Source organism: Myripristis murdjan, chromosome 19 (genome assembly GCF_902150065.1).
Source record: "Myripristis murdjan chromosome 19, fMyrMur1.1, whole genome shotgun sequence".
Taxonomy (NCBI): Eukaryota; Metazoa; Chordata; class Actinopteri; order Holocentriformes; family Holocentridae; genus Myripristis; species Myripristis murdjan.
Window position 1 is genome coordinate 18,401,766 of NC_043998.1, and position 17,089 is coordinate 18,418,854.

The 17,089-nt window shown below is 42.4% G+C and overlaps 1 protein-coding gene across 3 annotated transcripts in view; it reads left to right on the forward strand.

Moving 5' to 3' along the window:
- LOC115377953 (CASK interacting protein 2) overlaps positions 1–17,089 on the forward strand; it is a 62,920-nt gene that overhangs the window by 14,428 nt on the left and 31,403 nt on the right. For all 3 annotated transcript variants that reach the window (XM_030078036.1, XM_030078037.1, XM_030078038.1), the window contains exon 3: positions 10,529–10,580. In XM_030078036.1, the coding sequence (XP_029933896.1) occupies positions 10,529–10,580 (52 nt within the window). The remainder of the gene's footprint in view (positions 1–10,528; positions 10,581–17,089) is intronic.

Here is a 17,089-nt window from a genome sequence, read left to right on the forward strand (position 1 = left end):
TGACCATTTTGTTGCCAAAACATTCTAAAAAATATAATGTTTCCCCTAAATGTTTTGACATCACAGTGTGGAAAAGCAACTCTAGGACAGTGATAATCATGATTGAAAACAAAGATAAAATTTACATTAATAATAGAGGATAATGCATACTCACAGAATTGGATTAAAATGTTGCACAAAAATCAAATTTGCATTGGCAGCCTTAATTATACAATAAAATACAACAAATAAAACAATAATAGTTACACAATAATACATCATTTAACTCAGTGCAAGCTCTCTTTTGAATGACACCCTGGTTACAAAACATATTTTTATCTGTTTCTGCAGTGTTCCACTTATGTGAAGTGTAATAAGTGTGATGACAAAACACTTGCTGATATCTGAGTTTAGTTGAAAGGCCGACGCTCGCAAAGTATCAGCACAAGGGTTGAGCCGTATAGACAGCTACTGACAGCTACAGCCTACTGCGTCTGAGTTGTAGAAACAGTATGGAAAGTCAGCGGCGCTGCTCGAGGACGGGCTCTGAGGCCAGTTTGGTAACCAGAGCAAACAGATGATTTGAATGGTGAAGTGTTTTGTCTCTGAGGTGCACGGCTGAGATACGTTATGTAACTCCAAATGAGCAGGTGTGTTTGCCCTGTTGTTTAGGCGGAAGCACACACATGTAGCGATGATGGTACACGTGCACTCACTAATACACACAGCGCAACACAACACTACCGATGCTCTGTTTCATTTCCACACTGGCTCATTGTCAACGAATATTGAATGTGTCTGACCTAGTTGCCAACGGCACCATGGGAGATTACTCCCTGCATTTTTAACAATGGAGTGCATCTATTGGATAATGCGGCCCAGGCCTGTTTTGATGTTTAGGGTTTTCTTATCTGTCTTGTGCTGTAGGGGGGGTTGCTAAAGACCCAGTTCCACTTTTTTTCATTCTGATCAAAAGACACAGTATGGAGCAATTGATGAAGTATTGATGAAGCTAAAGTATGTCAATTTGCAAATTTGGTGTATGTGAATGCTGTTGTGTATGAGTGTGTGTGTGTGTAGTGTTTACAGTGTCCTCCATTGCCTCCACAGTGTTGGGAAACTTTGTCAGTGAGCTCCAGCTGCATCAACAGATCATGCACACAGCCCACGCTGTCTCTCGCATGAGTATCTGTTTGCTTGGACACAGCGACAAACAAACACACACACACACACACACACGCTCCCGGACACATGCAAACCTCCCATTGCCTTACAGCCCACATGCATCACATAGCACCATACTCCCTTTATAACCGCATTGTAACTGAATAGACTTTATTGTTGCAGGTAAGGTTGCATTTTTGACTACGCTGCTGTCAGGAAGCTCCACCCGGCAGCCGGCCAGAAAGCTTTGCTCATTTATTTGTTTGCAGATGGATGCTGAGCTCACCTTAGGGCTTGTTTTTCCCCTGCAGGGGGTTTTACCTGACATTAACATGCATCTTGTATCTGGGTGTGTGTGGATTTCATATGATTTATACCCGTGTCTGTTACCGTCTGACACAATGCAGTGTGTAGGAGGTGGTCAAGTTCAACATCAGCTCACAGAGGACAGCATTTTTTTTTAAAGTTTTCAAATGCTGTGGTGAGATGAAAGTTAGACTGAAACAGCACTGGAAGCTGTTTTGAACTGATGTGAGAAAATATTTGTATCCTGAGGTTCCAGATTGATGCAGGAAGCCGTTATGGATGACTGCAGATATGATCTCAGCTTTCATTTCGGCGGTGTTTTAACGCAGCTTGTTAGCACAGGTGCACGCCACCATGTCAACGCCTTCTCAGTGTCGAAATGTTTTCTGGGTTAAGATTGGAAATGGATTTCTCTTTGCCAAAATGCAAAAGGGAGTATTGCGCAAATCAGTTCCTCTGTATTCATACTCTGTTAAACTGAGTATGAATACACTCTCTCGCTCTCTAGCTCTCTTGATCTCATCCATCCATGTTTGACGATGCAATACAAGCAGCCTGTTGCCTGTTTTCATTTGTCTCTGTTTCCTGTTGGATCCATAAGGAAAGTTTTCTCTTAAAGGGTTGATTCACCCATTTTGGAAAATATGATGTTTGCTGGGGGGAAGTCCACCTCAATGGCAGGAGGCTAACAGTTAGCATCTGAAGCATCCAGCCCGTATCCAGCACTCAGTAACAATGAGAGGAAGAGAGCACCACTACTGTCCTACAGAACAGATAGGGGGGAAGTGAAATACCGTATTTCACCAATTAATCGCCCGGCCGCAAATAGCCGCGTGGTTCTTATAAACGCCTGGGGTCTGCACCCATTTTGCGTATTAAACGCCCACCCGAATAACCACCGGGGCGATTATTTGCATCATAATGAGGTAACCCAAAATAAGGGTATTCACCTTATTTTTGCAGAAGTAAACAGTTAACCGCACAATAACTGTGCGGCACTTCCGTTTTCTGTCAAAATAAGAGAGCTAGCTAACGTTAGAAAAAAAGGGTGTACTGTAATCTTAAATCGACCGACTGTAAATATGTTTGACAGTAACTGTCATCACGATAATGGCCTGGTGCAGGTCTTTGCAAAAATAAATAAAGGCCTGCAGTGAATAACCGCCTGGTTCTTTTAAACGCCTGGGGTTGATTTTGCGTATTAAACGCCCAGGCGACTAATTGGGGAAATACGGTAATATCATGTTTTTCAAAATGGGTAAACCATCCCTGTAATAATGTGTCTGCAGATTGGAGAAATTGTACATTCACACATTGTACTTACTGAAGTCAAATGTGTCCGATTATTTGAAGGTGATAAAAGTGATTGGGTCTTTAAAGGTCTCAGCTGCAAACACTTTGACTTTTTCGCTCTGTTTGATTTCAGTCCAATCTCCTAGAAAGCAGGCTAATGCTTGAAAGCTTAGTTAGGGTCCTCATAAACCAGTGGCCTTTTAGCCAAAGGTTTTTAAAGGGTTAAACACTTTTTTTTTTTTTTTTTTTTTTTTTTTTTTTTTACTACAAAATGTTAAAGGCTCCCGCTGCTGCTGTGTTTTGTTACCGTGTCGCACAGCCAGGTATTGATGTATGGAGGCTTTAAATAGTGATGCAGACTTTTGCCTGCTGGCTTGACAAATCAATTGAGGCTAATAAGCAAATGTGGCAGTTAGGCTTTGGCCCATCTAGGGTGTGACAAGTTAAATCTTTCCAGTCATTTATTAATTTTTTGTGCTTTTATTTTTTTTTTTGCCTCCATCTGAGCTTCTGTCTGTCTCTCATCTGTCATCCTTTGCTTCTGTGATCCAGTCGTGCACTAAATGGTTTCAATTTGAAAATGTAAAAAAAAAAAAAATATGGTTTTTAATCATCTTAACCACTTTCAACCTGGGTTTTTTTAAATTCATGATTTCCTGGAGTTTCCATTTACAATTTCACAGCTTTTACTTGCCATCTTCAATTGGAGAAGGCGTCCAGCTTGTTTCTTTATTTCAGTATCACCCTCTTGTCCTAAGCCTCAGCACTGTGCTGTAGCTGCTGTTTTTTGAAGCTAGAGTGACTCCTCTTTAATTTTTTTTTTTTTTTTTTTGGGGGGGGGGGGTCTGGAGCTGTGCGAGCTAAAACAGGCAAGCTCTGTGTCTCTTCCTCCCTTGACAGTGAGCTGGCTGATGGCTCTCACTTTGTCTGAGAATTAACCTCCCAGTTTAATCACATTGTTGGACCTGACACACACACACACTCACACTCACACACACACACAGGCATGCGTGTACGTACTGTACGCATGCACACACTCTCCTACTGGGATTTGGCCATCACCTCATCACCTGCCAAGGACACCGGCACTGCTGTTGCCAGGCCGGATAACACCAGGCACAAGACACTCTGGTAGCTGTTAATAAGGGATTGATTTAGGCTGGGTTTACTGTACGTATGCTACTGGCCTGCAGGATACCAAGGGTGAGAATAACGTCTAACCAAGTAATCCTGCAAGAAAACAGTGCTGGAGGATGCTCATCGGGGATTTCAATCAGAATCGAGTGGAAAGTTTGTATCTCTAAATATCAACTTTTCAGAAACTGAAATGGAGCCTTGACTCATTTTGAGACTTTTTTTTTTTTTTTTTTAGCTTATGCAAATGGTTTTGAAAGCCCACAGGTCACACAATTTGCCTCAGCCCCTAGAAGACTTTCAATCACTCTGAATTTAAGTTAAAACATGAGGACGGCCAAAATTGTAGTGAGGCTTCGCGTGACAGCAGCAGGCTAAATTTATGCCACCGAGGAAATGGAAATGGCGCATGACAAGTGTCAAGCGACTGATGGACAGTTTCAGCCATTTTCGCAGAGCACCTCCATCTCTTTCCCTTGTTCCATGTTTTTTCCTGGTCGTAATAAGCAACATCAGTCTGTCGCATCTAGAAACAAACACATTCCTAATGTATTATTAGGAATTCTGCGGGAACACATGGAGCGAAGCCAAGCCCCCGCTCGGCCTCGGCGGTTTGGTCGGAGGGACTGTGTTTACCCTCTCAGTAATCAGCGCAGTTAGATGGATGTGTTCCCCAGATAAGTGCTTCCCTTGATGAGGTGCTTACCTGACCACAAACCGTTTATCTCCACAGACAGACGATAGCCTTAAATTACCACTCTTTTTTGCTCCTCTGTATTTTGGTCTCGCCCCAGGCCACAGTGCCTTCACTGTTTGTATGTGGAGTACCTTCAGCTCATCATGGAGTGTGTGTGTGTGTGTGTGTGTGTGTGTATTTGGGAAGGGGAAGGGGGCGTTCATCTCAATGTGTAGCTCCAAAGTCAAGTGTCCTTTTCTGCTTTTCTTAATGAGAGGCCTGCGTGGGTGGAAGTGGGTTTGAACTCCCCGCATAATAACTCAAGGAACATTTTCCAGACGGGGGGGTGGGGGGGAGAAAACCCCAACACAATCCCAGTTAAACTGGTCTGCATATTTTCACTATAACCACACACTGCCCTTTCCAATCAAAGCTACTTAACCTAACATGCATTTTACATACAGTAACTAACCACTGACTTTCTTTTCCCCTCTTCGTCTTGAAACAGCATTAAGTGTCTTCCTGAGTAAATATCATCCAAAGCAAGCCTTTCCTGTCTTTTCTTCAAACGCTGAAAGAGTGAAACCAGCCCCGACATGCATGCGTATCTTTAAAAACCTTTAGCCGTTGCAAGGCGACGTGCGTCCTCAAAATTGGAGAAATTAAAAGATGCCATTAGACAAGGCATCTCAGCTCTGCTCAGATAGTGTAAGAAAAGGGCAAATGTCGGCAAGCAGCACTCAACAGTTGTCAGCTAGACTCAGCACCTACTTGAGAGGCATTTAGTTCAAAGCAACATTAAGGCTGCGCTAGACAAGATTTGGATGTAAAAATACACTTATCAGCCTTAATCTTAAAGTGCGGTGTCCCCTTCCCACTAATTAAAATAACGCAGATTCTCCCTGTTTGACCAAATTAACGTCTAGTGTCAGATTTTCATACTTCTCCACAGGAAGTGATGAATCAAAACTAAAGAGTGTAACACAAACTCTACACAGTGGCTGTTTTTTCTCTTGATATTCTTTGGTATATCTTCCATGTTTGCCTTGTAGGGGCTTAAAACATCCTTTATCACTTTATGAACTAATTGACAAACTGCTACCTATTGCATGGAAGTGTATTTTACTTAACTGGGTCTGCTGTGACCGTCTTGTACAGAGAGATTTTTAAGAGACTTCCACATAAAATAACACATGCTGCACTAATGGATAATGATAATTTGTCCTCACAAATATGGTCACCACTCCTAGATTATATTCCTGTTGATATTTCATGTATGCTTAAACAGAGTTTACTGTTTAGACTAGAAAGGTCATAATGCAATCCAGATATCAGACATTATAGATTAAAGGTTATAGAATCTGGTGCTCAGTGATTTACAAGGCTAATCTAAATACAGTTATCTACCTTTTTGAGGTCCAAATGACTGATAGGGACAAAAAAAAAATTGAAACTGGTTGAAAAATACCAGAATTATCCTTTAAGTGTTAGTTGCTTTTTAGGTGCAGGTTCTTTTTGCTGTGTTCTCGCATTTTGTATTGTTTAAATTCAGTAAAATTTACTTCAAGAAGCCGTTACCTCTCATTGATATTCGGGGCCAACAACATGCAAAATCTCCTCGTACGTGGCTGTATTTTCTTGCTTTAATGAAATGAATATAATCACCAAATGCAAAACTTTGTTGCTTCCTGTAGGGGAATTCTCTTCTCTTTTCTTGAGCCCTTACACTGGTCAAGTCAGGCTTAGCCGTGTATTGCTCATACTTCAGATGACCCTAAGATATGATTGGACATAAAAAAGAACTCGAGCCAGGAGTCAAAACAAGTCAGATGCTGTTTTTTTTTTTTCCCCTGCTCTCTGTGATTTCTCATTTCCCATTGAAGCGGTTCAGAGCTGTTTGCCCACTTGTCTGATCTTGCGGTGAGCATTTGAAAAAGCCCTTTGCCTGTTGCCTTGTTTACTCACCTGAACGCTGGAGAAAAGATGCATCCCCCACACCACTCCTCCCCCTTCTCCTCCTGCTCCTTGCTTTATTTCCCTCCTGTTTCGAGCGTTACTTTGCTCCACAGTGAACTCTGTTCTCCACATCAAAGCACCGGCATCCCTTTCTTCTGTCCAGGATGCCTCAACCGATATGGAAAAAGGTGCGCTAGGGAGCATAACAAGAGCGGTTTGGCGCATCGCTTATGTGAAATTATTCCGTGGCGGGCACCATCGGATAAGGTTATCATAACACAGCACGACATGTTCTCTCATGCTTTGCAAACAATAGACGGCTTCCGCAGCAAAAGGTGCCTTGACTTTTTTTTTTTGGCGTTCAATATTTTGTTTCATCAAACGTCAGCTGTGTTTTCAGCAAAGGGGGCAAACCTTGTAATTTCCCTGTCTCTGCAACAAAAACCAGCACTTGAGATTTACTACATAGCTGCTAACACTGGCTCCAACACACACACACACACACACACACATACACACCACATCTCATGCAAGCTGAGCAGTTTTCTACCTGGTGCCACGTTGGTTATGTGCGTGTGTGTTTTTGAGCGTGCAACTCTGTGTGTGTCTGACTTGTCAGAAAGCACAGCTGTAGGACGCAGCAAATGAATGGTTTTGTGTTTTTGCAGTCGAGCTTATTGCATTGCAAATTATCATGTTGGCTGCGTGTGTGTGTGTGTGTGTGTGGCGGTGGAGCAGGCGAGGAGGAGGGGGGCATACACATACACACACGGAGTCAACACGCTGGTAATTTAATTGATCCTGATCTCAGAGTATGCTCCCCCGCCCCGAGACCCCCCCCCCCCATCCCATCTATTGTGTTTTTTCGCTCAGAGAGGAGGAGGCAAGAGGGAAGGAGTGCAGAGAAGTGGGACCTGACAGTTTCTGTGCAGAGTGTAGGATCGCATGGTGGGTGTGCTATGTGAGGAATGCCGGCTCATGTTGTAACTAGAACTCCTGAAAGGCCTTGTTCTCTCCGTACTGTCTTGTGGGCCAGTGTAGACCCCAGCTTGGCAATCAGCCCCGAAGCCCAGCCCGCTATCTGCCTCCATATCAATGGGCCTGCTTGTGTCCTCAGGCTCTTGTTTTTGTACGTGTGGTGTTGCAGCAGCACCAGCTCTGCCTGGGCTGGCCTGTAAACTCCGTTTCCGCGAGTTGTGCACATTTGCCCGTTGGCATTTACCTGACGTGCCTTCGAGTATTGTGAAAAATGGCAAAGCACGCAACACGTATCAAGGCTCCAGGCCCTTCGCTGCATGTCATCCGCTCTCTCTCTCCCCTGCCTCTCCTTTCATTCTCTAATGTCACCATCAAAGCAGAAAGCAGAAATGCAAAAAAAAAAAAAATTCAAAATCTTTAAAAATATATTTATTTCGAACATGTCAGCATCCTGAAAATCCTGAAATGTTATGGAATTTGTAGTGTATTTCCATGTAGGAAAGGTCAGTGAATTTAATTGAAAGACCGTAACAGTGTTGAGTGTAATATCTACAAAATGTGCATGCTTCAACCATCTGCTAATCTTTTATCGCATATTGCTTCTCCTCCCTTTATCCAGCTTTTGGGTTTCTTTGAGAGACTTTTGCACTATTGTGTTTTGATGACTTGAAAGCAGTGCTGAAAACTCTGAAAGCTCTCAAGGTGGTGCATTTAGGGGGCATCTGACAACAGCACGCCAGTTATTATCCACTGAATAACAAACGCCATCATATTGACAAGCTCTGTTGTCAGTAAAGCTAACCCAGAAGACAAAAGGCACCAGTGTCATGGGGATAGTGTGAATTTGATAGTTTTTAATCAAAGTGACTATAAAAAATTATCAGAGTAATTCTATTGATAAGAATTACTTATTTATTTATGACTTACTTATTGCATTAGATAGAGGTTTTCAGTTGTTTTATTCTGCAGCAAACCCAACTGGTGTGAGAAACAGACTGTTTACCCTTTCTAACTTTTCGGAGCTGAAAAAACAACATTAATAAACCAGGAGGGGGGGACCATTTTTAGGTCATGGAAAGCACACCAGCTAGGTTCTGGAAAGTCATGGTAAAGTCATGGGATATTACATCAGAGCAGACTGGGAGCTCACAGGCGCTATACGCTGTCAATTCACACACGGCTGTCCTTCAGATTCTTATATTCCTCTCATCTGTTATGTGCAATAAGTGCTAAAAGTTACATGATTGTTTTCAGAATTTCATGGTACATTTATTTCACATTGTTGGTATATTTTCACATAAAATCAGACCTTTTTCACAGCAGCCGTTTGGACATGAACTAGCAGCTAAACACAGGTGTTACTTATGACAGTAACGAAGGTCTTTCCAGTGAATCAGCATGAACAGCAGCAGGGCCCAGGCACCGGCTGACCTGTATTGAACAGAACCTTAATCAGTGTTATTAGGAACATCTGTGTTTACCTGCTGCTTCATGTCAAAGTGGCTGCTGTGAAAAGAAAAAAAGAGAAATCATATCGTATCCTTGCTCTTTCCATTTTGCTGGAGAACAACATTTCCCAGAATACCACAGGATACTGTTTACCTTTTTGCTGAATTATAGCCCGTGGAATCGCTTTCATTAAATTAGCTCTGTGGTTCCTGGTGATTATAAAGCCAGTTGGCTGTCAGGCTCCTTTATTGCGAGCTCTCTCCCTCCTGCTCTCCCCATCCCTCTCTCTCTTTATCCCACACACATATGTCCGTGATTTTCCTCACCCAAGTGGGAGAAAACAGTGAGGGAGATTGACTGCAATGAATGGCTCTGTATTCAGAGGCCTTGGCAGACAGGCTTCTATGTGGGCCTTAGTGGACAGTGGGGCCTATACAGCAGCTCGGCCTGCTGTAGGACGTCCAGGGATATTTCATTGTGTGAGGAGAGCTCGCTGTCCTCATTAGAGGCTCGAGACGGATGGAAGAGGATCCGTGATGCTCAGAGATGCAGCCTGTGGAGGTCTTGTTTTAGATTGATGGCTCAGAATGAGGCTTTTAGGGTTCGCTAGGGCATCGGGACCCAAAGAAGGGTGAGGGTCAAGAATGTTTGGTGCTCAGAAGAGAGTTGTGCATGTAGGACCGAAGGACGTCACCGTTGTCACAATGCAAAAAGTTTTAGTTTGCTGCTAATTCAAATATCTTAAAATTCCAATATTCAAACTACTTCTTTTTTTTTTTTTAACTATTGCAAACTGCACGTTTACGCCCTCATGAGGTTACATCAGAATGGAGTATTAGCTCTGTTGCACTCCAGAACATATCCGACATTTGTGAAATACTGAATTAGATTTTTTTTTATGTTGACATTTTGGTTATTGTGACAACACTAGTGCAAGTAGTGCTAGTGAAAGAGTGTGAATGGGAGACTCAGTGTAGATTGCACTCAGTTGCCTGCTGGAATACAGAATGAATGAGTAAAACATGGGACAAGTAGCGGTCTGTCTGGTGCGAGGTAAGTGACAAACAAACAAATAAAAAAAAAAAGCTGTGTAGTCATGCTAACCCATATGATGCAGACTATTTTTTTTTTTTTTTTGCACGATTCTTTGCTGAAAAAAAATGTGTGCCAAAAATACATATTTATGCACGCACATCCTGGCATGCCTCCACTCTGCGGTTGTCACTCTCAATTCCAAACAGCTGTGATAAAGATAGCGGAACGGTACATTTCTGCGAGGCAAAACCCGTTTGTTTATGAATGATTCGCTTGCCACGAAGGTGTCAGATGTGTCGAGAGGGAAGGGAGGAGGCGGGAGGAGGTGAGGAAAACTCTCCCTCCATCCTGTCGGCGCTGTCAAGTTGTTTGAGGGAAGGAGTGATGACGGGAAGGAGAGGAGGAACAAGCACGCTCCCGCTGAGAAAACACACCAGGGGTCCTGCAGGAATGGAGGGATTTCTGTGCAGAGAAGACAAATATGTCACCAAATACTAATGGTCTTTTTCCATCTCCCCTCCCTTTTTTTCCCCCCGTCTCCTCTCCTTTGTTTTCCAGAGTTGCTGGGCTCCACCAAGAGACTGAATATCAACTACCAAGACTCAGATGGGTAAGAGCATGTGTTTGTGTGTGTGTGTGTGTGTGTGTGTGTGTGTGACAACCTGCAGGATAAGCTTGTGAGCTCATGTTTGCTTAGCTGAGGTTAACATGAAGTGTCGTCAGAGGAATCCAGTGGAAAGAGTCACTGCGCGTCTCTGTGTTTTGATTGACGCGCCGCTGTTTTATCAGGGGGGAAAAGTACATATGGTGGGGCTGTCTCCTGTTTATCCAGCATCTTCATGGGCTGACTCATAACCCAAACACACACACATTGGCAGGCAGTGCCCTCCAGATTTCATGTCTTGCCTTGAGGGAAGAAGAGTCACGAAAGCTCTGAAAAATGTGGGGGAAAAAAACAACAACAACAAAGTGCCGTAAAGCTCCGCCTCAATTTGCTTGTAAATTTTCTTTTTTCTTTTCTTTTCTTTTTTTTAATTAATAGTTTTGTCATGTTTCAAACAGAAAACTTCTCAGTTTGTTCTAGCAACATTTTCTTAAGATACAGGGGGAGGCAGGCAAAATATATAAAATATAGAAAAGAGAGAAATGAAAAAGAAAAATACATATATGTGTGCCCCCACCCCCCACCCACCCACCAGAAAAAGATCAGGAGTTGACTATATGGATATATATACTCAATGTTTGGCCATATATGGAAAAAAACATATTTAATACCTGAGAAGAAAGTGTATATATATATATAAATATATAGTTGGTATATCTCCACCCACCCCAAAAAAAGACAGTTAAGGAAAAAGCAAATGAACAAATGATAATACTAATAACAATGTGCCAAAAAAAAAAAAAATAAAATAAAAATAAAACTAAGTAGATAATTTACTGCTAAATAATTTACTGCTTGTAAATTTTCAGCTGGATTTGCTGTAGCTGCTTCAAGTGGGAGCCACCAACATAATGAGCTGTGATGTTTTTGATGCTCTCACACACACACACACACCTCCCTGCCACCCCGTGAACAACCTTGCATCCATTCAGCTTAAATTTCTGTTAAATCTATCAAAGTAGGCCATCAGACATGCAATGAATCCCCTACTATAAACCCCATTGTGTGTGTGTGTGTGTGTGTGTGTGTGTGGGTGCTGACATAGGTTTGCTGCACGTCCCTACATGCAGGGTCAGCCTAGCGTGTGGGAGGTGATACACAATAGGGGGGTTGAATTTGAAGTGTTGAAGTGTGTGTATGTGTGTGTGTGTGTGTGTGTGTGTGAAAAGAGAGGTACATAGGAGGGGGTAACCTGTGATATATGAGAGGAGTGCGGAGGGACTGAATGCAAGAGGGATAGGTGAGCAAACAGTCATTGAGTCAACACTATCTCAGAGAGAGAGATTAAAACTGTGTGTGTGTGTGTGTGTGTGTGTGTGTGTGTGTGTGTGTGTGTGTGTGTGTGTCATTAGCGAGCAAACATGACAGACAGGATTGTAGACTTAATAAGGGCCGAACTAAGAAGAAAAGGGAAAGTGGCTTTAACAGCTGAGTGAGATGGATGAGATGTCTGGTTGAGAGAGACGGATTGATAAATAAATAAATGGATAGATGGATGTGTGTGTGTGTGTGTGTGTGTGTGTGTGTGTGTGTGTGTGTGTGTGAGACTGAGGAGCAGTGATGCCCAAACAATGAACCAGATAAGAAATGCCACATCTGCAAACCCTAATCTGTGTCATCGGGACTTTACTGTTTCTATATTTTTCTTATTTTTATCTCTCTCTTTCTTTATTGCTCTCTCCACAATGGTGTGTGTGTGTGTGTGTGTGTGTGTGTGTGTGTGTGTGTGTTGGCTGGATAGGCGTCAGCCCCCTGAAACACCTCAGTACGAACTAGGAGGCACCAAACAAACAAAGCTGAAGCCTCTGCAGCATTTTCTGTTTGTTTTCAGTCGGTTTCCCGGGTTCAATTTTACGGTGAAACGGCACATGAATGCATCACTGTCTAGCAACCAGTTTGGAAGTCTCGACTGTCAGACTTTTTCCAGCCAGCATTTGAACACAGCATAATAGTCGCACCTAAAAAAAAAAAAATGAAAATCATCAAATGGTGAAAATCTCTTCAGCTGATCCATGGGCAAGGAGCAGTCTGTCCACCAAATTTCAGCCAAATCCATTTGTCGCTTGCCAGATGTCTGTCCAACAAAACAAACAGATGAAGGAAATTGTAGTATCCTCCCAACTTTGCTGGTGGACATAATAAGTGGGTAAAGAAAACTGACTGAATGAACCAGTATTTACTGCCAGTTTGTGAACAGGAAGAAAAAGCAGAACATATACAGGGTGTCCACAAAGTCTCTTTACAATTTAAAAAATCTATTACAATCACAGTTGCAGTTGATGAGATATGTTAATCAGATTTGTTCTATGTACTCAGTGGTTATCAAAGTTTTTAACCCTATAAAGCCATTTGTATCATATATGATACACGTTATTAAATAACACATTCCATTTACAGTTTAATCAGTACCTGACCAAAATACAGTTGTTCCCCTGTTCACCCTGGACCAAACCATTGGCACTTCAAGTACATATCATATATGATACAACAGAAAAACCCTATGTAATAACATATTTTTTGAAAAATCTTTTTTTTTTTTTTTTTTTTACATTTTGTTATAGGACTAAATAAATAGATAGATAGATAGATAGATTTTATTGTCATTGCACAATCATATACGTATAATAATGCAACGAAATTAGGGCTCAGTCCTTTCGGTGCAGGGGAGAATAGAAAGCATCGTGCATTCTGCTAGTTGAATAGCCAAGTCCAGTAATAGATGGCTGCAGCCATGTCTCTGATATCAGAAAAAATGCAACAGTCACGGAAACACTTGTTGGATGTGCAACCACAAAGGGTTCAATTTCAAAAAAATGGAATTTTCTGCCAATTCTTTCATAGTTCAGGCTTTAAAGGGTTAATCACATTGGACATCAACAACCTGAAGCAGAAAGTCACTGATGCCGTTGCCACCATTGATGAGGCTCTGCTACAGCCAACATGGCAAGAAATCGAGTACCGTCTTGATGTGCTTCGTGCAAATAATGGTGCCCATATAGAGGTGTATTAAATGAGGCAAAAAAAAAACCCTTCAAAATCTACTCCTCATTTTGTAATAATTTCCACAGATTTGTTATTTTATTCATTTGCTTTTGTAATAAATTTGTTAAATTGTAAAGAGACTTTATGGACGCCCTGTATATGACTTGTGCCTGAGATGCCGCAGGCTGTCAACAAACCTATCAAACTAGTGCTGTACACACACACACACACACACACACACACACACAAAGAGGTAATAAAAAATTGAGTGCTTGAGGCTACACAAATGTAACCACATGATCTGTATCACAAAAGAGGCGTGATAATAAACACAGGAGTCAACATTGAAGAGTTTTTTCCACTTGCCTGGTTGAGCCAGCTGGTCTCTCCCTGGTTTAGTTTTACCGAGTCAATTATTGTTCCATACAAGATTAGACCAGTTTAACTACATCAGGACATTATCTTTTTTGAATACCAGATATATCAGCATGTCCATGTCTTCCCCCTCTGATATGTAAGAGATTATTCCCTACCTCTTTGTTTTATAAAGATTTTTACTTTTGTATGACACACACATCTCTCTCATCTCTTTATTTGGCAATAGTCTCTTTGCATGTTCTTCCCATGTCTGCGAGCAGTTCCACTGGGAGCTCCGGTTTCCTCCCACAGTCCAAAAACACGCAGGTCAGGTGAATTGGAGATACAAAATTGCCCCTTAGGTGTGAATGGGTGTGTGAATGTGCCTGTTTGTCTGTCTGTCCTGTGATGGACTGGCCTTTTGCCCAATGAAGCCGCTGGGATAGGCTCCAGCACCCCCGCGACCTTTATGGATAAACAGTTTGGAAAATGAATTAATGAATAATGTCTTTATTTCTCTTTGTTTTGTTGTATTCTCTTTGTTATTTTGCTCGTTCAAACATTTCATTAATAAGGAATTTACTCTTATATACACTATATTACCAAAAGTATTCGCTCACCTGCCTTTACTCATACTATGAACTGAAGTGCCATCCCATTCCTAACCCATAGAGTTCAATATGATGTCGGTCCACCTTTTGCAGCTATTACAGCTTCAACTCTTCTGGGAAGACTGTCCACAAGGTTGAGGAGAGTGTTTATAGGAATTTTTGACCATTCTTCCAAAAGCGCATTGGTGAGGTCACACACTGATGTTGGTCGAGAAGGCCTGGCTCTCAGTCTCCGCTCTAATTCATCCCAAAGGTGTTCTATCGGGTTCAGGTCAGGACTCTGTGCAGGCCAGTCAAGTTCATCCACACCAGACTCTGTCATCCATGTCTTTATGGACCTTGTTTTGTGCACTGGTGCACAGTCATGTTGGAAGAGGAAGGGGCCCGCTCCAAACTGTTCCCACAAGGTTGGGAGCATGGAATTGTCCAAAATGTTTTGGTATCCTGAAGCATTCAAAGTTCCTTTCACTGGAACTAAGGGGCCAAGCCCAGCTCCTGAAAAACAACCCCACACCATAATTCCTCCTCCACCAAATTTCACAGTCGGCACAATGCAGTCTGAAATGTACCGTTCTCCTGGCAACCTCCAAACCCAGACTCGTCCATCAGATTGCCAGATGGAAAAGCGTGATTCATCACTCCAGAGAACGCGTCTCCACTGCTCTAGAGGCCAGTGGCGGCGTGCTTTACACCATTGCATCCGACGCTTTGCATTGCACTTGGTGATGTGTGGCTTGGCTGCAGCTGCTCGGCCATGGAAACCCATTCCATGAAGCTCTCTGCGTACTGTACTTGGGCTAATCTGAAGGTCACATGAAGTTTGTAGCTCTGTAGCAATTGACTGTGCAGAAAGTCGGCGACCTCTTTGCACTATGCGCTTCAGCATCCGCTGACCCCTCTCCGTCACTTTACGTGGCCTACCACTTCGTGGCTGAGTTGCTGTTGTTCCCAAACGCTTCCATTTTGTTATAATAGAGCTGACAGTTGACTGTGGAATATTTAGGAGCGAGGAAATTTCACGACTGGATTTGTTGCACAGGTGGCATCCTATGACAGTTCCACGCTGGAATTCACTGAGCTCCTGAGAGCGGCCCATTCTTTCACAAATGTCTTGTTTCACAGTCTGCATGCCTGAGTGCTTGATTTTATACACCTGTGGCCAGGCCAAGTGATTAGGACACCTGATTCTGATCATTTGAATGGGTGAGCGAATACTTTTGGTAATATAGTGTAATAGTTTCCTTTTTTGCATAGTAAAATTTAAAGATACTGAATATCAGCACAAAACATCACCTGTTTGCCACTTCAGTTCATAAGATTTCATAGTATTTATCAGTAATATCATAAAATGTATGATATTGATTCTGCTCTCGTCTGGGTGACGATTTTAGCCTCTGGGGGGCAAGGGCACGTTTTCAGGTTTAGCTGGAAACTGTGTCCGTTTCCGTTTCCATTTCTTTTGTTACACGAGTCGTTTCTCAACACAGCACACCAACGCTAATCAATACTTTTGCGGGTGTTTTAGGTGCGCACATTTTTGCCAGCTTTAATGTTTACCTTCATAAAAACCACTCACACTACAAACGGCAACAATCATATAATAGAAACAAAAACGGAAACCAGAACACTTCTAATACAAAAATCTCACCCCTTGTCTACAGATTTTAAATATGTGAATATAGACTTAGACTTTCTTTATTGTCATTGCACAAAAAAACACAGCAGTGAGTTTATAGAGATTAGTTAGTACATAAATAATAAATAAATAAATCGGGAAAGAACTTGAAATGTCTGGTTCTTCACAATTCTGTTCATTTAAGCCTCCATTATCTCAATACAACATAAATCAGATTTCAGTAGCGAAATGATCGATTCACAGTCAAACACATCACGAAATGAATGAGGTGCATTCAGTTCCTCTGAGGTTGAGGTCGTGCGATTAGAAACACAGCCAGCTCTTAACACCTGCTGTTGGAGAAGACCTGCCAGGTAGAGGGCATGTCACGCTTTGGACACGCCCTCTGTCCTTTAGTCGCCGCTTAATCCCCAAAAGAGGAGAGCGTGTCCCGACCGTAACTCAGCCCATGTCTCGCCTCAGTTCGAGGGTCGCTGCCTCTGGAACAACACGCCGCATCTCCGCTCTGAAGCAAAAGCACAATTTATGTCTTTAATTTGTTCCTCTATGGAGCATACTATGACCTGACACGCACACACACACACACACACACACACATCTCATCTCTGAGGTTTGGATCAGAGCACAAACACACAAGACAGTCCTTATCTCAGGCTGCAGTTTTGATGGGCACTGTCACACATTTGCTTGCACATATGCACACACAAACACACACACACACACACACATGCTTTTTTTTCTCTTCATCTCAGTCTGCAGATTTGATGGGAACACACAGACGTAGACACAATGGACACATGCACCCACACATACACATATGTCATCTCAGTGTGGAGTTTGGGAAAGAGTTCACCTCCTGTAAAGTCATC